The sequence below is a fragment of the Centroberyx affinis genome, unplaced genomic scaffold, assembly GCF_046629955.1.
Source record: "Centroberyx affinis isolate AG114_WGS23_722 - 3 ecotype Tasmania unplaced genomic scaffold, CSIRO-AGI_Caff_v1 ptg001273l_1, whole genome shotgun sequence".
In the NCBI taxonomy this organism is placed as follows: domain Eukaryota; kingdom Metazoa; phylum Chordata; class Actinopteri; order Beryciformes; family Berycidae; genus Centroberyx; species Centroberyx affinis.
The window spans coordinates 385,021-408,178 of NW_027279782.1; the positions used below are offsets into that span (position 1 = coordinate 385,021).

Below are 23,158 nucleotides of genomic sequence, written 5' to 3' on the forward strand. Positions count from 1 at the left end.
TTAAGATGTTCATGCATTTGTACATTAAGAGAATTTTACCTTAACTATGAAATATTAAATTGATATACTGACACACCACTGAACTCCTACTGTGACAGATTTGAGGTCTTGTTTAGCTTTAACTGGGACTTGGTTACAACTATTTTACCAGGAGGTGTCAAAAGCAGTTGATTTGATCATAATTATTATAAAAGAAAACTCTAGTTTTTAGGCTGTTTGCATTACAGCCGATGTTTCACTCCTATGTTTTTGAAACCATTCATAACCAATATTTAGAATTTGCAAAATGGATCATTCATCTAAGTTGCTGAATAAATGTCTGATTTTGACCTTGATGCTAGAATGCATGTGCAATCACAACATGCCTTTTCTTCCATGATGAGCCATGGGCTATGATGGATCTTATACACAATCCAGTGAACCAGAATTATTGCCACTGTAGCTTATCCTCAAACACTTTGAACAAAGTAGGTCCATCAGCCTCCACTGACACAGTTATCAAAACTTTCTTGTCTAAACTTTGTACTGCACTAACAAAAAGGGACACGCTGTTTAGGACAATTGATGAATACTGCACATTAAGTGAGGTGATGGCTTTTTCAGTTACTTATAGGGGAACATCACTCAGTTTAAGCATTCATGTGTTATTACTAAGGTCTGGGAGAGCCTACGCAAATTTGTGAATATGAACAATTGTCTGCCAAAGCCAGAAAAGTCGGTAACAAAGATTAAACTTGTGACGTGATCAGGTATATAAAGTCTGGAGAATGGAGAATCCAAACAATATTTGAGTTTTTACAACCATTTGAGCCTTATCTTATAGTAGAGATATCAGCTGTGAACCCCAGGGTGCTCTCCCATCTCCCCATGTCACCTATACAGTACCATTTTTCTCATCTAATTCTCTGTGAAGTAGCTCCAGGATTTTTGAGTCTAGGTGCACTGATTTCTGAGGTCTGGGGACCTTCCCATCTAATATTAGGGGTCAGAATAACGTAGTAGCCGTAAACAAATGGTCATTATGCATGGATTCAACACCCACTGTTTCCCAAGATAAATGTGCAAATGTAGATGGTACTGGTCCATTCCTGCTAACCAGGGTGTGAGTTAGCTTGTTCTGCCAGCCACTTTGACAGGATGTGGCTACCATATGTCGATCAGCATAACGGTCTTAAAAAGCTAGCTGTCTGGTATAGTGAAACTGGCTGGAGAATTTACTAACGTTACCCACTTTCACTGACTTAGTTGTAGACAAAAAATAAGTTTATTTCCCTGCTAACCACTCTCTTACCAGTCTTCCTGCATGTCATATGACTTACATCTCTTCGAGAGTTCAGTCGTGGCCCTCACTTTGCTCTAAATTACCCAGCCACTATGCAATAATACACGATGGAGTATCACCCAGAACCTAGCAGTTATTTAATCGACAAGATGAACAGCAGCATCCTCAGTTCTGACACCTGTAACGTCCTGTTTTGTTAAGAAAAACGTGAGGAAAATGCGCCACATGCTTTCCTTCCCCGCCGCCCCCTGCTCTCGGTAGCTAAATGTGAACAAACTGTCCTCTGTGCCTGCACGTGATAGATTTAAATTAAACATTCAGACTGAAATTCACCTACACTTTAAACTGAACACCCTTGGGTGACTGACTGCTGTGGTTGTGACAGACGTCGGTACTTTACTCCTTCCTCCGCTTCGGAACACATCATGCCTGTTTTTTTCCGTTGGCTTCACCGTGGCGTCGCCAGCGCAGCAGCAAAAGCAACGGAGAAAATAGTGACAGAGCCAGAGACATCCCTGTTGCCCCAGCAACTAGCGACAACATGTCTTCCGCTTTGCGGATTTGATTTCAAAATAAAAGTAGCCTGATGTTACTGATTGTTGTAGCAGCACAGAATAACACATGGGTAACAATAAGACAAATAGAGAGAATTATACAACGAGTAATTACCACAATCAACCATGAGAACAATACAACAAATAGTAACAGTAAAATATCTTCTTTAGCTAATAGATTTATAGGCTTGAAGCAGACATGGAAGTGTGCATTGTTAGCTATTCACATTTTAAGTTGGATTTTAGAATAATTTGCATGTAACATTTTAAAAAATAAAGTACATAATATACACTGAAATGGGCTGTGTATAATCCTCATAGTTCCAGTTAGTTAGTTAGTTAGCTGTTAACTACTACTAGTAGTTTATTTAACTGAAGGATACATTTATGTTTTGAAATTGTTTTGCAAGGCCATAGCGTTTGACAAAATGTGTTAATTTATTTTTAATGCATATAATATGTGTTTACATTTGCATTGTTGCAGTCTATAGCTCTGTGTCTGCCATTCCCCTTCCCCTTTCCCCCCTTAATTGTTGCCTCATTTCTTCACTCAACTTAATGGCTTGAGTTCTGTAGCCTAAGTGTAATTCAGTTTGTCTTCATTCATTCAGACTTGTTTCTTAAATGGTCATTGTATGTTACTTTGTTTCCAGTCAGTGTCAATCACTTTCAATTTCAGTCCTCTCTAAACCAAATATCCCACTTGTCCATCTCTATAGCTCTGTGAAAAAAAATCATGATTAACTTCATTCATATTTCATATATTCATATTTTTAATATTTCTAAAATGCCATAGAACTGATTTTAGATGTTACAATGACATCTAGCCTACGCTGTATTTCAGTCACATTTTTGTGTTCCCAAACGGTTAAGATGCAAATTGCGATTCAGATTTAAACTTTTATTTTGAAAACTAATGACCGGACGTCGTTAGGGAACTGCTGCTGACTTGACCGCAGACACAAAAAACTGCGAAATCAAGGAGAAGGACAGCGCCCAGAGGAGAATATTGGAAACCTCTCCTAACTGTATTGAGCATCGCGACGGAAATGGGCTTCCCGTCAGATTATCTGGGTCGTCGGATTTTAAAACACGGGTAGGGCTGCTGCTTTTATCGCCAAGGTCACAACAAGAATCCTGTTATTTTTCTTTACACGGGTGCGAGTGTAGTCTGTCCGACGTGAAGTTGCTTTCTAGCTAATGATGTTTTGGTGTGATGATGTCCCTTTCCGACATGATGAAGTCGGTCGGGCTGTGATTGCCTCCTCTCGCTCCCTGGCTCTTTTTGTGTGTCGTGTTTCGGTGTGAGGACACTTTTAGAGGGACAGGGGGGATTCCTGATCCGGGCAGGAGTTGACTTTGTGGCCTGTGATGAGCTCCGGGGGTGGGGTGGGGTAGGATATGGGGGTCGTAACTGTTCCCAAGTTTGCCGATTTAACTCCTGACGCACATCGTTACTTCAAGAAGAGCTCGGTGATGTGAACATGTATCCGGTTGTCGGTTTACTTAAGTGGCCTGTTACCGCCGGGTTAGGCTAATCCAGTAATCTGTAAATCGAGGTGGTTTTATTTTTTTTTTCCACACCAGGACCCCCCCCCCTCCTCTTCCTCCTCCTCCTCCTCCAACACACACTCTCACACACACAAAAGTATGGATTATATAGTCTAAAATGTGCGTGTGCTTGTGCGACGTAGTTATCAGTTGAGAGCTCCAGTCTAGATGCAGAACTGAAAAAAGAAAAAAAAAACGGAATACAGTCTGGACTATACGTGCGCGTGCGTGCGTGCGTGCGCGTGTCTCCATCTACTCGTTGTTCACGCGCCGGCCTGCTGAGTGTGTGACCGGCTCTTTATAAAGCTTGAGTCTTGTGAGGTGACTGAAACAGTCTCCTCTTTGTTCAGTCTGCCCGCGGAGAGGATTAATACAGCTAATGATCCCCATAATGTTGATGAAAGAGAGAAACACGTTACAGAGGGACAAACTAGGCGATTGACGCTGATAATCAATACTGATAGAGTCCTGCTGAGCCTATCACAGGTGTAGGTGTAGGCTTGAAGTGTGTGTGTGTGTGTGTGTGTGTGAGAGAGCGTGAGGAGTGGAGGATTTGTGCTGTCTGTCTGGCCTTTCACATGTGTATCAGTGTGTCATGATGACCAACTGCACTTTCATCCATAGCTGGGCCCACCTCATGGTGCAGCAGGCGCTGACTACATCACATGTCTTCTGCCTTCTGTTTGGCAAAAGTTGGGGGGGGGGGGTTGTTTTATCTGAAAAGGCTCTCTGGTATGGCACCTTTACCTCGCCATGCTCTCACCCTGACCGGCTCCAGTTAATCCTCTCAGCATGCGGCTGGGATTAGAGGTTCAGCTGGACCCCTGAAGCACTGCAGGCCCACCGAGTCCGCACCCTCACTGGACTCGCTGTCACTGCAGCATTGATCTGGGACTTGAAGAGCATATTCTCCTGTCAGTGATGTTGTCTCTGAAAAGGCGTTTGAGCATGTTAAAGGATAATCTGTCTGTCTGTCTGTCTGTCTGTCTGTCTGTCTGTCCCAGCGACTCCTACAGGCCGAACACTTCACTCTCCCATCTGTTGTCTTATTAACGCACAAAGGCTGCACACACATTTCCCTCTCTGTCTTTTTGAGAGAGTCACTGCACAGAAAGTAGTGTGGAGCAACAGATGCCACCAGTTTTCACGCTCTGTCTCTGGTTTGTGTAAGCTTTGTGTTAACTCATTCACAGATCCCATGTGTTAATATGGGTTTGTCTCTTGCTTGACAGATTTAGCCCAGTTTAAGTCTGTAATCCCTTTTGTGACTAGCTTAGCCCCGGCACGACCCTCTGCTCCTGTAGAAGCTGTGCTGCTCATTAGGGCTCGGCAATATGGTTGAAATCCAATTCACCATAATCATAAGGATCCATATATATGAGGATGTGGCTCATGTATGTAAAATCATGTTAAATAATCAAGTTGATGTTCATCCCATGATTGAACAGAATGGTAATGTTAGGTGTGATGTCAAACAAAACTGAAATTTTCAAATAATATTCCTGCTGTACCTCGTTTTGTCAGAGGTATTAAATGAAATTTGCTTGTTATCATCAGATTAGAGAGCAGAATTGTGTGTCGCAATATCCTAAAATCACCATACCATCACAATATGATTCCACTGAAACACGACAAACGATAATATTGAATCATCACTGCTCATTCCTCTGACAGTGGCTTCACGCCACTCTGAAGTGACATGACTTGTGTCTCTGATTTAGTTTTCTCCTCTCGTGTGGAAAGGTTTAGCAGAGCAGAGAGAGAGGCAGTTTTACACACACGCAGAGATGGTTTTATATTCTCGGGCCAAACCTCTGTGTAGAATTTCCTGTGTAGAGAGTCAGCCATGAGACTTCCTGAGCCGTGTGTTGGATGTGGAGGGGGGGGTGGGGGGTGGAGAAACGGGGAAGGAAGGGGAAGGGAAGCAGAAGCAGACTGTTACTCCCCGCTGTTGTCGGCGGTGGCCGCTGCGGTCACTGCATGTTGCTCGCCGTCCCAGACTCTCAACAAAACAATGTGGAGGAAGTGAGAGAGCGGTTTCCGTCCCCTTTCTTCCACCATTTTCTCTTCACTGACCTCTGGTATCAGGAATACTCAGTGATCATTAATGAAGAAGTTTCGCTGTGAGGTAGAGTAAGGCGTGAAGTGAGGAGGGAAGAAGAGAGAGGGGGGCGGGGGGGAGTTCAGCCTCTAATGTCTTCCTTTCTGTGTAATTGCAGGACATGTCCTTCAGTCTGTTAGAGCCGCTGTGCTGCACTCAACTGTCCAAGCATGCTGCAGTAGTGACGGTCTTTCTCCACTCAACAGGTGAGCTCTCTCTCTCTTTCTTTCTCTCTCTCTCTCCCCCGCCCCCCCGTCTCTCTCAAATTCGAATTCAAATGGGCTTTATTGGCATGAAATACAAAAGGTACTTATTGCCAAAGCGACATATACAAATGCAAATTAAAATTATAATGAAAGTACAAGAACAGTAATCTCTCTCTCTCTCTCTCTCTCAATTCAACAATTCAATTCAATTAAGCTTCATTGGCATGATGTTTTGATAAAACATGTTGCCAAAGCACAAAGTCCTTAACATAAACAATGAAATAGAAAAATGAATTGAAATTAAGTCTCTCTCCCTCTCTCTCTCTCTCTCTCTCATACTCTCCCCTCCCAAGGCCTTGTTGCCCATTTTGAATGTACTTGTATTGCACTGTAAGCATGAAGGCCTTAAAACCTTTGTCAGAAATGATTTATCTCTCCCTCTTCCTCTTTCAGCAGTGTTTGGTCCAGAAGAAAAGTGCCTTCTAAGGGAAGCAGGATGTTCACAGGCTCCACCAAACTCCCTCCCACTAAAACACCCCAGCCCGAGAGGCTGGATGAAGTGTACGCTGCCTTGCGCAGAGGCCTTCAGTGAGTAAACACATTTGGGGCGCTGTCCTCATTGATTACAGTGGATAGCTGCCAGGTGGAACATCGCTCAACTAACAGGAAACGGCTCTTTGTGAACCTTTAAAACGAAAGTCATGGTGATTGTTTCTGTTGTCAGGTCGTACCTGCAGGTCCACCAGCTGGAGCTGGACAGTCTGGGTCAGCAGATCAGAGAAAACAAGAGGAACGGTCGTCTGGTGAGAACCCATGTAGTCAAACCAGTCGCACCAGTATTACCATCCATCCAGTACCAGCCTAGCTGCTGTCATCTCTATCTGTCCTCATTCAGGATGTTAATTTTGATGCTTTGTGATGTTAACTGTTTTGTTCTTGTCATTCTCTGCAGGGGTCTTTGTATGAGCAGGATAAGGTGAGTTTCCTTAAGTAACTTGTTTGAAAAGGGTAGAGAGAAGATGATGTATTAGTTTATTGAGTTGGTATTTGTTCCTTTTTTTCCCCAGCAAGTGAAAGCCATAGAGAGGTTCATGCGCCGCTTGGAGTTCCACCTCAGCAAGGTGTGTATATACAGTAGAGAATAGTCAGTTGATGATAATATTAATAAACACTATTGGTACAGCTCTTTTCTTCACAAAATGACGTGAAGTGCAGTAAAATAAATGGAACAAAATAAACCTTTGTAAACTGCTTCTCCAGGTGGAGGAGCTGTATGATGCGTACTGTATACAGCGGCGGCTGCGTGACGGAGCGAGTAAGATGGTGGCAGCCTTCAACTCTGCCACTGGCAGTAAGGAGGCGCGGGAGAGCCTGAGCGAGGCCAACAAGGGCTACAGGGAATGCACAGAGGTGAGTGTTTCACCTCAAGTAATTGTGTTTGTGTGTGTGAACATGTACAGTAGATTGGATGTGGTTCTCTGGGGCCACACCCAATCTAAAAAAAAGAAAAATCTTTTGCTAAAAATAAATATTTGGCCACATGTTAATGATATCCCACATCATAAGTTATTCATCCCTCTCCCTCTGTCTTCCTCTGCAGCACATGTGTTCACTTGAGAGTGAGCTGGAAAGCCAGATGGGAGAGTTTCACATTAAGATGAAGGGTGAGTCAGTTTCTGCACCCACTTGACTCTCTACTCTCCCTCCACTCTTTATCAGACGTATTCTTACTTTCTTGTCCATCTCTGATGTTTCAGGTCTTGCTGGCTTTGCGCGGCTGTGTGCTGGCGACCAGTACGAGGTCAGAAACACATAAACACACACACAGATGCACAGATTTTGCTCCAGTCTCTGTTCACACAAGTCACGTTGGCTGCTTGTTGCCCCTTCAGGTCCTGATGCGCTACGGGCGGCAGCGCTGGAGGCTGCGGGGCCGAGTGGAAGTTAGCAACAAGCAGATATGGGACAGCGAGGATTACATCTTCCTGCCTCTTGTCACAGAACTGCTGTCAATCAAGGTGAGAAAATTAGCTTTAAACCAATAAATCTACACACACTAAAAAATATTCCATATCAAGGTTATTATAGGAAACTAAAACGAACACTAGGTATTTAAAAACCAAATTAAAATAAATGTTAAAAAAAATAGACTAAAACTGAACTAAAACTGAGATGTTTTTAGTTTTAGTCTTTTGTTTATGTGCAGAGTAACAAAAGAGAATGAATTTGAGGTGAAGAATTTTTGGCTATTTTTACTGAATACTACACCACAAGACAGCTACACCAGCTAGACAGACAGCTATCCTGTAGACCGACATGTTCGGCCCCATGATCCCCTCTGGCTCTCAGAGGAAGTGCCAACAGCATCGCCGTCTGCACAACACGTGTGAAAATAGTTGGGAGAAAACGTTTGGGATTATTTTGAGCTAAATGGTCTGAATTCATTGCTAATGCAATTCATTTGTGCAGCATGAAGAATTTATGATTTATTGTTTTTATTACAGAATATCTGTTGCAAACATATTCAAAATACCTGTTCTGAACTTCTATCATTAAATGTTTAAAAAATACCACCCCCTACCAAAAATGCTAAAGCTAGAACTGAAACTAAACATAAAACTAAACTACTAAACTAAAATCGAACTGAAATTTAAGTAAAAATTGAAAACTACATAAAAATAAAAACTAATAGTGTTTATCCAACTGTATCCGTGATTTACTGCATTTTGTATGACTTTAAATACCAACCCTAAAAAGACCTTGAACAAAAAAAAAATTATAATAAATCCCAAACTATAATAACCCTGTTCCACATCGTTTATTGGTAATGGTCAGAAGCTTCAGCTGATTGTCGTCGTCGTTGATAGTTGAGTCTGTTTTGGTTGCCCAGGTGACGGAGCTGAAGAGCCTGGCCAATCACGTGGTGGTGGGCAGCGTCTCCTGCGAGATGCTCGACCTGTTCTGCCCGCTGCCCCAGACGCTCGCTGTGGATATCAACGACCTGGGAACAGTCAAACTCAACCTGGAGGTCACCTGGAGGTAAATTCAACCTCAGCAAATCCTTCTCATTACCTCACCATCTTGTGATTTCTTTGACCAAGCTGAAAATAAATTACTTTTCACTGGAGTACAGAAAAAAGGAAAATGTTAATTATTAAAATGTGTGTTAGGGTATGCTTTGCACTTTATCTCACTCCTTGTCTGTACCGTTTTTGTTTTTTTTAGCCCGTTCGATAAGGACGACCAGACATCATCCACCAGTACGGTCTCCAAGCGGCTGTTATCCAATCAGAGCCCTCCTGACACGCCCTCCATGCGGGAGCAGGTGTTCTATGTGAGTCACATGACCAGAGAATATCCAATCTCAGCATTTTGACCGTCCGCTAACAGCAACCTCCTTCACACCTGCTCTGTTATACCACCAGTTTGTAGTTTGTGTGAGGGGTTTGTAATACATTTATAAAGCAGTTTTTCATTGCAAAGTATTTTTCCTACATTTTCTTTTCTTTTGCCATTCATCCCTACTGATGGCTATTATTACTTTCATTTTGCTGGCTTGTTCTGTTTCAGCTGCTCCCCGACTGCTTTGTGTGTAGCGGTAGCAGTGATGTGTGTGAGGATATTCGCAGAGGAGTGTGTACTAGGATGTGTGGTCGTGGGACAGGCGTGCATGACGCGAGGGGAGCGACTCCCCAAGTGAATGATAGCGGTAGTGGGATGTGTGAGACCAACAGTATGTATGAACAGAGCTGTGGTCCTTGTAGCTGTTTAATAGTGGTTGAGTAGCGCTCCAATCTGTCCCTCCTCTTCCTCACCTCGCTGAAGAGCGCGGCGCCGCGGGTCGGGGCCAGACAGAGCCGCTCGCTGGTGGAACTGTTCCATGACAGCTTGACGGACCGGACGGCAGCCTTACGTTGTGACTTCACCGGCACAACACCCCGATTCACCTGTTTACAGTTGGTGTGTTGGCATGTAGCTGTAGAGTAGTATGGTGTGTTGTGGTGACAGAACTAAAAAGTCAGAGGGAACATATAATGAATCAATAATGAACTTTACTTGTATATCACTTTTGTGGAAGCAGTTTCTGTAAATTGCTTTACAGGACACAATGAAACCAACGTACTATACAAGTAAAAGAAGACACATAGCACAAGTTCAAACAAGCAAAATCAATACAATATCATATCTAAAAATGCCTGTAAAAATGTGTTTTTGGATGTGATTTGATGTCATTGCAGTTTAGGGACCCTGATAGCAAAAGCCTGTTCACCTTCAGTTTGAATCTAGACTGCAGAAAGGCCAGCAGGGCCCTCAGCAGCTGCAGTTTTGACATATTATCTGTAATTAGAGACATGGTGTGTATGGTGATTTGTAAGATTGAGTGTAGCATTATGAGTGTAGTATTGCCCCTTTGGGGACAAAAAGGGGTATTGTACAAAATATTTTGTTTCCTGGATGTAATTTGATAACCAACATGTGCATGAAAACCATAATCATTTCTTATGTATAGACATAATAGAATAATGATGTTTTAATCTAATGTTTCTGTGTCTCTCTCCTCTCTCTGCCTCCTCTCTCTGCCTCCCCACTCTGCGGCTGGGTTCCTCTCCAGTCTCTGTTAAAGAGGCAGGGGGAACTGGAGAACGGGACCGTCTGGTCCAACTCCTCCGAATCCTCCGATGACTCCTCCAGTCCGGCCATGGCGCACCACGCCCAGCGGCTGATGGCCTCCAACACGCTGCAGACCACTCCCACCACTCAGCTGTCCTTCACCCCTCACCGCTCCGGCACCTCCACGCCGTCGCTCTCGTCCAACCAGGAGGAGGACGAGCCGGACGCCGCGGAGGCTTTCTGTCAGACGGACTCCTCGAAGTGTTCAGTGCCTAACGGCCACCTGCAGAGTACGAGCTCTGACGGCCATATCGGCGACATTAGCCGAAATTGTACTGTGACTGATGAGGCGTCTGTCCAATCAGTCGAGCTTTCTGAAACCTCAGAAAACCTGAGCTGTTCTGACGTCTCCTCAAACCATCCTCTGTTGCTGGAGAGGCCAGAGGGCTCGGATTTACCCGAATGTGGAGACCCAGAAGTGTGTGTGTCAGCCCAGGAGGGGAACGATGACACACCCAAGGACTCAGCAACACTTCAGGCTGAACAGTCTGAAGTGGAGACGGAGGACAGCACCACTGAGATGGGAGCAAATGCAGAGGGACTTAGAGAAGAAGCCTCAGAGGAAAACGCTCAGCCACACCAGTCCATCCAGCAGTCAAAACAACCAGAAGATCCTCCGACGGTGAGTGTGTGCATGTGTGTGCGTTGGGTGTTTTCGCGTGGGTATCCACTATGTTGACGGTGATATTTTGATGCCTAAATTTCTGTTTTCTCCATAGGTTTGTTTGCCTTGTTCTGCTAGTTTCAGTCAGGAAGTCGAGACGGCCCTCGAAAGTTTCGACTTTCTCAATTGCTCTGACCTCGAGGAGGAGGAGGAGGAGCAGGAGGAGGAACAAAAGGAAGAAGACCAAGTAGAAATGGAAGAGAAGGATGGAGAACATGGAGAGGACCAACACAAAATGGAGGAAGAGAATATAGCAGAGGAAGAAAAGGACGAGGAGAACATATACACTGGAGGAAGGTCAGTATCATGTTTGTCAGGTAGGATTTTTAGTGTCAGGAAGTGTACAGAAAAAAAAAATGCTGTTGAACACTGAATAGTTTCTCAACGCCCACTCCCTTAGCCTAATTTCATAAGTACTTCAGATAACCTAAATTCTTATCTGTTATCTGTCTCCATTCCCATTTCCCTTTTTTCATCCATACAGAAGATGGGTGATATTCCCAGTTTATTCATATGGGATATTTTTGGTCATACAAATGCACAGAATCTATTTAAACTGAAGACACAAACCATTCTTTTTAAATGAATGACGCTCCTGTCCTTCATTTTCATAAACCAGTTTCTGTTAAATACCTTGCTGTAAGTAAAGCATGATAAGGAAGGCTTTACAGTTCCTTCATTATTTGGTGTATATTTGACCTGATACATGTATTTTGTCTCTCTCAACAGTGATGAAGAGGAGGGGGAGGCTCTGGAGATGCTTATGGAGGCCCCAGAAGGATTTAGGAACTCAGATGAAGACTGTTACTCCCAATCACAGGTAATCAGAGCGTGAATATCTGTTGAACTGTTTGCTAATGCAGTTCTGTTCCTTGTCCAGTGTGCCTTGTGTCCATTTTTATGTTTATTAAATGAAAGTTTAAATAATACAGTGCTTAACAAAAATATATTTTGAAAAGGGGTCGAGTGTGGAGAACCTGCAGGACTTGGGTCAGGTGGAAATGCCCGAGGAGGAGGAGGAGCACCACAGTGAAGAAAAGGGAGACGAACAACATGGTGAGAGGAGTTGGCCAGTATGCTGTGTCGTAGTTGTTGGTATGAGAACAGAAATGCATGTCTGATGCATTGAGCATTTTGTTGATTTGTCTCGTTTTTTGTTTGCTTTCATCCTTCAGAGGAGACGTCCCGTGATCAGGAGGACCGTCCCTCTACCCCCAGCAATTTGGCCACTACTGTCCTGTAATGATGTAGTGGAACCATAGCTAAAGCATTTCCCTGACTCAGATCTGCTCATACAATCTCCCATTTAGAGATGAAAGGCCTCAAGGATGTTCCACTTAACTGCTCAGACAAGCAAGCTCTGCCAAATGGTGGAGATTGTGCAGACAGAAATGTATTTGCCTTGTTCTGCCCAAGAACGAAAAACGTAGTTGGGGTTTCTGCACCCCAGTCGTGACTGAAGATCCTTCCACTCCAAAGTTCCCACTCTCTTGCCTCCACACACACAGAGTTTCATAATGTAGCCCGGGTTAAAGGGGAAAACCACTCAATTTCTAAATTCACAAATTGTTGCTGTCGGGTGAAACCGTATTTCTAAAATGTCAACAATTCAGGAACTAAGAAAAACAGTCTTGCTTTTAGCTTGATGACAATGCATTTTTGACGTTAATCCGATGGGTTTTGAAAGGGTTTCATGGGACCAAAAGGTTAGAGAATTTTCTCAACCCATAGAGGGCCGTGTACTCCTTCAAACATGAAAATCACCAAAATTGGAGTTATGAGGTTTTCACCCGACAGCGACGAAACATTATGTGTGTATGAGGTTAAGGCCCAGGAAAGTCCGGTCGCTATTTGTGGACGAGAACAACCCTCAGAGCTGGAAACCAGACTATCCGGGTTGTGATTTGCAATGTCACGTCAATGCACAGCCTAGAGCTGCTCCGCTGACAGCGGCTGGGAAACTAGACTTTATGACCATGTGATGTTTGTCTGAAGTTTTATATCCAAGTGAGCTACAGTGCTAAGTGGTAATTTAATCAGTTCCAAACCAGGATTGTACCCTGATATCAAGAAAGTCCTCTCGTTCCAGGCATCAGAGACCATTCTAGAGAATATTCACCAATACACACGGGGTGCAGGAGTAACATTTCATAGCTGAAATTCAGTGGCATTTCACCTGAAGCCACACCAGAGGTTGTATTGAGTATATTAGTACTGGAGATATACACTTAGACTTGAAGGATAGGACTGCCTAATAATCTCTGCTGAGAATCTCTTTGCATCTTTCCACCAGATAGGGAATGCATTTTGGTCCAGTGTTTACAAACAATGCAAACATACAATTTGCAATTTCAAAATATATTTAAACCTGCATGTTTAGCTGTGTCACACTGCCAGTGTGTGTGTATCAAAAGCTCAGATGATCAGTTTAAGCGTTTAAAACTACTCTTCAATCTAAGGAAGCTATCGAGTCTGTAGTTGTGTACAAGTGTTGCCTCGAGGGGGCGCTATACTCTTTCTGCATTATGCTTTAAATTGATCTACAGAGCCTCTTCATTCAGAAAGTGCCTCAAGTGACAGAAATGTAAGGTTTTACATAAATTAATGCCATGAACGAGAGAGGAGTATGAACATGGGCAAAGATACAGTGTTTATTTTCTGAATTACTTACAGAGTGTGCACAATAAGAGAATTATTTACTGTTTCATATAAAGAATTGTATATGTTCTGAAATGTTTAAAATTTAAATGTTTATGTTCAGAAATGTTAAAACTTTATAAAGGTTTCTTTGAAAATACCTTTGAGTGTATTTTTGTGTTGAATGAATCAGCATGCTGTGTGTGTGTGGTTTGCTGTAATTTGGACCGTGACAGTCTCAGCCCAGGAAGTGCTGTGGTGAAACACACGTCACACCAAGAGCTCCAAACTGGCTCTGTGAAATTCTTGGGAGTATTCAGAAACTGTAGATGGATTCTGATCAAAATAGGAAAATGCTAAAGGAGTGCTCTTTGGATTTCAGGGTTCAGAATTCAATTTCAGAAGGATACTAAGGCACTCCGACTTGCTAATAAAATAGCCATTTATTGAGGCAAACGCCCTACACATCATGTAAAGAAGCGTCAGGGAGTGGGTCATTTGTTGATCCATGTCTGCTGGCTTGTCTCCAGTATTTTTACATTAGTTGGTCATATAAAAAAGGAAAGTAAGCATGTATTCATCATTTACATTTGTCTACATCCTCCTTAACTCTGACATTCACAGGAGATAAAGACAAAGTGGAAGGTATATCACTGAAAAGCATTTTAGACCGGCAGAAAAGATTATTAATTAAAACTCCTAACAGCAGACAAAAAAGTATAGGAACACTGTGACAGATTTGCAACTAACAATGACAAATCACCTCAAATTTGTGTATTAAAAATGGCAACTTGTGCTCCTCTGCTACTCACATTGGTACTGTCATGCTACAAACTGCAGTGCACTGTGAGCAACAGACAAAATATATGCAATTGCTTTACGCTTTCATCCAGAAAACCTTACAGCACCATGAACTCATATATTGACCCCTGACAGTGTTAGTGTCATGGTCGACCCACTGAACTACACAAGGAAACCTGGCACAGTCACAGCTGTGCTAACAGAAACACACAACAATCACTCCCATTTTAGTGCAATAAAACATCACAGATAAAACACATCATTACAACATGTACACGTAGTACAAATAATTAAGAAGAGAGGGAAATACCATCATGATGAGCTACAAACCAAGAGGGTTTGTGGACATCAGAATTTTGAACTTCATACTAAAATGTCTACTAAATTATTTTGAATCCTGAATACTTATTGAATGTAACCTTAACCGGTCCAAAACCTTTTGGTACCCTAAAATCAGAATGTGATGTACAAGAGGAGGAACTATACATTTTTAAGTGTTCATCAGGTGCAGCTGAAAAAGTTGTGAAATTAAAGCTGACTGCATTTAAACCACATAGTCGTCGTGTCATTTTACATCGAAACCACAATTGGAGCCAAATATAAAACAATGTACCACAGCCCAAATAACTATGGTGTTCAGTGTTGAGCTGAATCTCTTATCCACAGTGACTTAGAATAAGAGCAAAAAAGTAAAATATATCATTGACTAGAGAAAGTCCTATACAAGTTGAAATACTGCTTGAAGTGGCAGAATCTCACACTGTAAAATCATGACTACGAGCTAAAGCAAGTGGCTCATCTGTAATCAGTGGCAAAAGCAGGCTGTGTACCAGAGATGTTCAGGTTCAGTTGTGTGTTCTCACCTATAAGCCGAGCGGCTGCTCCAGCGAGCCGCCCAGCCGCAGCAAGGCGGCACTAAGCCCGGCCTTCAGCGCTGAGTAGTCCGGCTGGTCAGAGTACTGCAGAGCCGTCACTTCAGTCAGGTAGACCTGCAGCGCACCTGCACCAAGACACATAACACATATATGAGCAAAGGTCATGTAACCACACATCGATTTTATGTTATATGACATAAACAATGTTCAGAAGGATTTTAACTCACTGAAAACTCGCTTCTTTCCAAAGCAGTGACTCAACAGTGCAGGCACATCCTCCATGTACCTGAGATGAGATTTAAAATGTTTTAAAGTGACTGAGATTTTCTGTCTCCCTTTGCTGCTTCAAAACAAACTATTTTTGCATAATTTCATTTTGGAAAAAAAATGACATAATAACTGAAGTACCTAGTTCAGTGGAACATAGCAATGTAGAAATTTTAGAAGTTAGAAATTTTAATATTCTATGCTTTTTCAAATTTATATGGACCTCATGCAGGTGATTCCACTGATGATAAACTCTCTCACCTCCGTTTCGAGGCGGCCACCTGGTCGGGGTTGGTGAGCTCAGCCCATGGCAGCGTTCCTGTGTGCCAGCGCAGCATGCAGAAGCCCAGAGACTGCAGGTCACTGCGTCGAGATGGAGCTGGAAGAAGAAGAGACTTAAAAATGCTTATGCTTACAAAAAAAGTGTCACAAACAGCTTCACAAGGCAGAAACACTATGTACACAATTCAACTTAAAAATAAGAGAAACACAAATCACAATCTTATTATGTGTGTGTGTGTGTGTGTGTGTGTGTGTATGTGAGTCTGCGGCCAAAGAATAAAGATAGACCGGCAGCAGGGAAGGGAAGGGATGAAGGCTGGTAGGGTTTGGTTTATCGTAGACTGCAGAATATGCTAAATAAACAGGTCTGTGTAATTCCCTGTCATGGGCAGGAATGTTTTAGTTTTTGACTCACCTGCTCCCTTATGGGTGTCCAGACTGATGAACTCTATGGCGCCCTCATGTTGCGTTCTGCTAGCTTCGCGGTACTCTACATGCTGCCCACCTGGACAGTACCGGAAAGCATGGCAGTACCCTACAAGGTATACCTACACACACACACACACACAAACACAAGCAATGAATCACCTATTAAAAGCTAAAGCACACTGATACACTGATACTTAATACTTACTGATAATGTACATCATGAAAATGTACATTAACTGATATTTCAGGAATCTGCAGTTTACACTCCAGAATATTTCTGACCTGTGATTGCTCTCCTGGCTTGATGTAGATGTTTTCTGCGTGAATATCGGCATGAACGTACTCATTTGAATGGATATATTCCAGCACATCTAACTGCAAGGAGAAAACAATGTCATGGTTTGTTACATAAGCAGCATCATGGGAAACAGATACATAGTTTTTAATGGGCTCTTGATCATGTTTTTTTTTTCGGGGATTAAGAGTATCATCCAAAAACGAGCCCTACAAGAGATAACTCACTATTCTACAGGCAAGCTGAAGAATGGTTTTCTCAGACAGCAGCTCCTCTTCCTCCTCCATGACAGACTGCAGAGATCGGCCCATGCTGGGGAAAATCAGAAACCTACAAAAACACAGAACATAGCAAAACTCTGCTATCATCCAAGATGCAGTCATATAATGTGTAGAACTTCACAAGCAGACAGCGCTCTCTCACACCTGTAGGAATCGGCATGTAGACCAAAGCCCACACAGGAAGGAATGCCGAGAAAATTCATCTTGTTGTGCTTCATCCATTTGTCCACTAGGGAGAGACAAGAAAATTTCACATAATGTAGTCAGACCTCGTCTCTCAGCCAGTCCCTGTGTATTCAGGTGGGCCTGGTTGAACACACTGTAGGTCCACAACAGGTATAGGAAGGGGAGGCACCCAACTAAGGAGTTTGATGCAATAGATACAGAACCATATATACTTTTATTTATTTATACAGCACATTTCTAGCGCGGGCGCACACAAAGTGCTTCACAAGTTAATGAAATCAAAGTTGTAGGATATGTTCAAGATTATTCTCATAATAAATCAGATTTGTCTTTTAAATAAATCGTATTTAGAGAGGGTTGTAAAGTTTCAGGGTTGTAAAAATGTTACTCCCATTGACTAAGCACTTGTCTACTTCTGCTTTGCTTGAATGGATTATAAACAGAGAGATAGATGGTAGTGTTATTTTACTTTTTATTGTGTAGTTAGATCACATGGGAAATCGCTAGCAACCAGCCAGGTCCATTTCAGGCTGCAGTATTGGTGGATCTCAATCTCTTTTGACTGGTTTCTGTGGTAGTGTCTGGGTGTCGCCTGAGAGACTCTGTCTTTCAGTTGGCTTGCTATAACTTCTGTAAACTCTTGACTGTGATGCACAATCCTGAGAGAGCGCGGCAGTTTTAACAATAATGTTGACAAAATTTACATCTCTTCTAGGTATCACCTGAAAAATGTGCCACAATACGCACTCCTGCTCCTCATCTTCCTTATTCTCAGTTTTTCAAAATTGAGATCCATTCAGTATAATAACCACTTAACATATGACATTATATCTATTTTGTTCTAAGCTTCACGCTTTTCTTCCCTCTTAGAAACGCCTGGGAATAAACATTCAACTGTATTGCTGGAACTGCTGGAAGATTTGGCCATGCTAAGCTTGGGAGAAAAGAAATCATAAGCCTCACCAGATGAAGGCTTAGCGGCTCTCTGCAAGAAGTTCTGTTCGTTGAAGATCCTCCCATCTTTAGCTCCCTAAGAGATATTGGGGGGGGGGGGGGGGGTTGATAAAAGCATAGCAAGCGAGATGATGATGCATCACTTTTTGGATGCTGTATTCAGAAAACTTCAAAGCCGTGATGAGGTTACACTTACCAGTTTGAGAGTGTGATTAGAGTCTTTGGAATTGGACGGTGACACTATTTGCAAGATTGCAAAAAGGAAAAAAGGAGAATATTAAGATGTGGCAAGATGGGGCTTGGTTCTACTATCAGTTTCCTCATTTTCATAAGACTGTTATAGTCTTATGACAATATAGTGTGAGTTATAGACTACTGCAGACTATTGTGACTCTCTAAATCTAAACAACATGAAAACACAACACATACCGTCAAAAAGCTATCCTTTCTCCTTGAATCTACGGATGGTAAACTTTTATCTTTTAAATGTTATTAAAATGTATTTACAAAATTGTTTCCAACTGTGGGTTTGCCTATTTGTGCTAGTTTTGTTTTAATGCATTTTATCTTTGTCTTGTGACCTTTATATCTACTTCAAAAAGCGATTTAAAAAATAAAAATGATGGCTGACTGATTATAGGTAATATGTGATCTAAATATCCCAGACTGCTTCATCGTAACTTTCAAGGAGGAGAGACAGCTTGAAAAAAATCGTGTATATCTTCAGAACTGAACACAAATATCATCGATACGATCTCTCACCATCATAGATCAGTTCTGTTGAGCTCTGACTAAGCAGTTTCACCAACTTCCACTTCCTGCCCGTTGTGTCTGTCACCTCCTCCCCTTCCTCTAGTGGCTCCACAGCAGGAACACGCTTTGCCTTCTTCGCCTTTCCTTTGACTGCACATGAATACAAACATGACAAATCATATTAGAGAGAAAAGGTAAAATGACAGTCAGGAGCAAAAGAAAAAGTAAGAAATTTACATGTAGGTCAGTACAGTATAAAATAAATGCAGTGCCATTCGGCCTGCTGTGTGTAATGTCTTGTGTTTTTCTGATGGCTGTGATAGCTCACCTGTCGATGGGGACCTGCAGACAGGTGAGGAAACAGGTGAAGAGACTGGCAAGGAATGGCAATCTACTGTTGTTTCCTCCCCTGTCCTGCTTGTTTTGTCATTCACAGACCTGGAGATCTTTCCCTTTCCCTTGACTGCACATGGATCCAGTCCCAATGCATATAAAGGAAAGAAAAGATTGTGACAAAGCAAAGAAAAGAGAAGAATCATATTTTCCACATGACACTATGTGGATGGATAGAAATCGTCATGCGTTTATTTTTCTGTTTCAGCTCACCTCGTCCAGGAGACTTTGAGACAGGTGAAGATTCCAGCGCTGGCTCAACCTCCTCGTTCAGTTTGAAAGTAACTGTGTGTCGTTTAAGTGGCGATACCTGAGATCCGACACAATTATCTGTTGACAGAGACCAAGAATAAAGGCATCGGCTATCAACATATTTTGAACTACACCCACTGTATTCATATAGATCTAATTTTCGAAATCAGTCTTTTATCAAAACGCATTATTGCTCAGAAAATATTGTTGCTTCAAGACCATGTAAATACCTTTAGCCCTATTACCTGCGACAGGAGTACAGGAGGGAGCCACAGGTTGGGTGGCACCTTTGAAGGGGGATTTATCTCCCTTGTCCACACGAAGGGAGTTACGGGTCTTTCGCAGCGGAGGACGAGTACATATTGGAATAGACGAGATACATGCAAGGCCTATAGAAGAGAACAACTGATATCAACTTTCACAGGTTAACACCAGTTCAGACATACAAATGTTGTCAAAAGCATAGCTCTTACTTTCTGTGGCTTCATAAGTTGTGTTTGAAGCAGGCAGGCTTGTTTTGTTTACTGATGATGCCGTTTCAACACTTTTGCGTGGAGAGACACCTGAAGAAGTGGTAGCACCTAAAGGTGCCGAACTATCAACAGGAGAAGGAAGCTTCTCCCCACATGATGGACAAAATCGGAAGTCAGGCTGCAGCTTCGTCCCACACTGGGGACAGAAATGGAAAGGCATCCTGCAAAAAACAATTAGATGACAGATTAGACAGACAGATGGACTGACAGACAGACAATAGATAGGTCCAATCTCAACTCCACCTAGTGTAATACTGGGGCTGATCCTGTGCGTACGTCCTCGCACCCACAGACTCCACCTGCACTGACAAACAAACAGAGCCCAGTTCTTATTGAGGCGCTCCATGCCAAGCAAATTATAATGCTTTTGATATTGCACTCGAACAGCTAAAAAGCTGGTTAGCAGCTAGAGACTAGTAGAGTGAGACTGATATTTTAGCTGCTCAAGTGGACAGGATTGCATTTTCCATACCAGCCAGAACTCAAATTTAGGTTCATGTTGCCCATGTTGATTGCAGGTACACTGCATATAAGTTGTTTTTACTATAGCACATTTTTTATTAGCACATGTACAGCTGTTAAATCAGATTATTCATTTCCACATGACAAATATCCGGCAACTATCTGTCATGCACCCAGCGCATGTGTACTTAGTTGTGAAATTATATGATCTGCGCATTGATTATCTGGCAACCTCGCTGAAAGTGCAGAAAATCGTTTCACTGCCACAGTTAGAAGCTACTTTAGTCAGTGATTTCCCAGTTTTAAGTTGCTAATGTTCTTGAAAAGCTTGCCAGTACCATTCATTTACTGCAGTGATGCACCAGGAAACTGTTTGGGCAATGTACCTGAGAACAGTCAGTGTATGAAATATCAGCAAAATAGAGCAAGTCATCAATGGAAAAGTGTTGAGACTATTGAGATGAAACATGGAAGACAAGACACACACTGTAACTAGGTCCTGTTCTAGATGCAGTCTAATATCAAAGCTGGGAAAAGTAGCACATAGAGTGGTTGTAGGAGCTACATATGTAAGTCTCCTGTATTTTCTATGTTTTGTGGTCTTGTATTGTTCACTGCACTGTCATTTTAGGTGGTGGGCGTGTTCACCGGGGCTTGGGCGGTAATGGTAGTGATGATGATATCTGATTGCCTTCACCTGCTCACCTTTTTTGGCACTGACAGGGAGAGGGGGTGAGCCTGGGAGTGGATATTTTCTGTTGACCGCACTCACGCATGCCAATTTATGATTTGGTAACTGGTACCAGATGTATTTTTACGTGTTTCTTGAAGTGGAAGAATAAATCATCAAACGCATATCTTTGAAGTGGAACTGAATTATTTTCACTATGCACGTCACAGTGTTTTCTCCCTTGTTTCATCCCTCGCGTTTTTGGACTGCCTACAGCCACTACAGTGGTTATGAGTTAACTTTTTCCGCATTAGGCTTTAACTGACTTATAATGCACTGCATTGAGTGTGTGAACACTTCTGGTGTCTGTAATAGTTGGAAATATGTTGGTATAGATTTTCTACAGATCAGTCAACATGAATGCTTAAATTTGGTGCATTTTTGCCACAACCACTTTTTCTTTTCAAAATAATTTTTGACCTGGCCCATATTTCACTCAGGTAAACCTGACTGACTCCTAGGTTTGCCCCTAGTTAACAGATATGCTAGTCCTGACCAAGAAAATGATTATTTGTGAATATTTATTGAACTGGAGATGTATTAGCTGAAGTGCAGAGTTTGCCATTGTATCTCTCTGTTGTATTCTGTTCACTGATAAATGACAAGGATTAACATTGCCCAAAGAAAGAAATTAAATCAATAAAGGGTTTAAATAAACTCTACCCTTTGGAATGTTAAAAATATTTCCTTGTTTAGGTTTACAGCCAACATTCTATTGGGTAGAAAGAACGCCGGTTGTCATAGAGATTCGTGTTATGACAAGCACCATCCTTCCTATCTAACCAAGTAAGATGGTTTATCTGTCAAAAACTAAGTAAAAGAATAATTATGTTCTTTTTCATTGCTGAATATACAGTATTTCAATGGGTGTGTGTCGTTGTCCCTTCTAACTCTTACTTTTTGTTTATTTTCCTAGTAATCATGATCACTCTATGGTCACGGGAATATTGTAAGGGAACAGAAGTTCAGACCTTACACGCAATTTTAGTTGCTCGCATTTTTTGGTGATCTAGGAAGTTAATCTTATTCTACTGTAATGTATGCAAAACAAGTCCTAACGACCAACAGTCTTAGCTAACAGCTAAGGTAGCTAACGTTAGCAGTGAGGTAACACCATGAAAAACAACCCATTTTGGCATTCAGTAGCTTCAGAAAGCAGCAGAACTGCAGGTCTTGTGATACTAACATGGCGTTACTTTAACATGTGCCACTTTCACATGTGAAAATATAGCAAAAAGTTAACAGTTAGCTAACGCCGAGACGAGAGAGGAAGATTGTAGCATTTGAAAAAAACCCTGGGGGAAAGTAAAGGATAGTTAGTTATCGACGGGTGTATCCCGCTGCTGGCTTGGAGCCTGGTCTTTAAAACTGGAGCCTGAGTAAAATTACAGGTTATATTCAATTCCTAAAAGCTTATCCCTAAACCCAAGGCTGCTTGGGTTCCTGTTCAGGTACCTTAATCCAGAGGAAGGCACTCCTCCCCGCTGGTCAGAGTCAGCCAAGGAGGTTCAGCCTACACTTCGGGGTTTCCAGCGTAAACGATCTTCCTCTTCTTCTGCTAATATTTTCTTGCACCAAAGTTGCACTGGCCACTTGCTGCCCCCTGTAGGAGGTTAGGATGGACAACACCTGTTCAGCATCTTCTGCAGGAATCACGTCACGATGCATTATGGCTCCACTATGGAAGGCCACACTCCTCTGCAATATTAACATTATGTTGGTGCTTGTTGTGAGATATTCACAGTTTTGTATGAAAATGTAATAAGATGTGGATGGAAATAATAGATACCTAATCCGGATTAAACCAATATCAGCATTGGTCTTTAATATTGTGCATGGATATTTTCAGTTAGTCACTAATAGCATAATCACAGCAATGTTTTTTAATATCAGTGTTGTTACTGGAGGACTGTTATCATTGTTGTTGATATCAGATGTAACTTAATCTTGCTTGCTGTCAGGCCATTGTTTATGGTGAAGAGGAAAAGGGGGGAGGGCT

The 23,158-nt window shown here is 42.2% G+C and overlaps 2 protein-coding genes across 3 annotated transcripts; one reads left to right on the forward strand and one right to left on the reverse strand.

Moving 5' to 3' along the window:
* The first annotated feature begins 2,812 nt into the window (after positions 1 to 2,812).
* Positions 2,813 to 12,344, forward strand: LOC139648936 (rho family-interacting cell polarization regulator 1-like). Of its 2 annotated transcripts, none has more exons than XM_071525202.1 (17): positions 2,813 to 2,932; positions 5,607 to 5,694; positions 6,148 to 6,282; positions 6,419 to 6,497; positions 6,647 to 6,670; positions 6,762 to 6,815; positions 6,955 to 7,104; positions 7,295 to 7,358; positions 7,452 to 7,495; positions 7,587 to 7,712; positions 8,585 to 8,733; positions 8,920 to 9,028; positions 10,307 to 10,987; positions 11,085 to 11,326; positions 11,759 to 11,849; positions 11,989 to 12,085; positions 12,205 to 12,344. In XM_071525202.1, the coding sequence occupies exons 3-17, from the start codon at positions 6,191 to 6,193 to the stop codon at positions 12,270 to 12,272; spliced, it is 2,070 nt and encodes a 689-aa protein (XP_071381303.1). In that variant the 5' UTR covers positions 2,813 to 2,932; positions 5,607 to 5,694; positions 6,148 to 6,190; the 3' UTR covers positions 12,273 to 12,344. The 2 variants fall into 2 exon arrangements, with proteins under 2 accessions (XP_071381303.1, XP_071381304.1); XM_071525203.1 differs by lacking the exon at positions 2,813 to 2,932 and adding an exon at positions 5,430 to 5,515.
* Positions 12,345 to 15,321: 2,977 nt separating this feature from the next.
* On the reverse strand, positions 15,322 to 22,712 carry vrk3 (VRK serine/threonine kinase 3). The gene is made up of 15 exons (XM_071525205.1): positions 22,615 to 22,712; positions 19,908 to 20,128; positions 19,665 to 19,823; positions 19,396 to 19,512; positions 19,118 to 19,252; positions 18,799 to 18,939; positions 18,233 to 18,276; positions 18,046 to 18,112; positions 17,041 to 17,125; positions 16,843 to 16,945; positions 16,603 to 16,695; positions 16,307 to 16,439; positions 15,871 to 15,988; positions 15,570 to 15,628; positions 15,322 to 15,467 (listed from the first exon to the last, which is right to left on the reverse strand). Exons 2-15 carry the CDS (start codon positions 20,125 to 20,127, stop codon positions 15,331 to 15,333), a joined length of 1,611 nt encoding a protein of 536 aa, XP_071381306.1. The 5' UTR covers position 20,128; positions 22,615 to 22,712; the 3' UTR covers positions 15,322 to 15,330.
* Between the last annotated feature and the right edge of the window lie 446 nt (positions 22,713 to 23,158).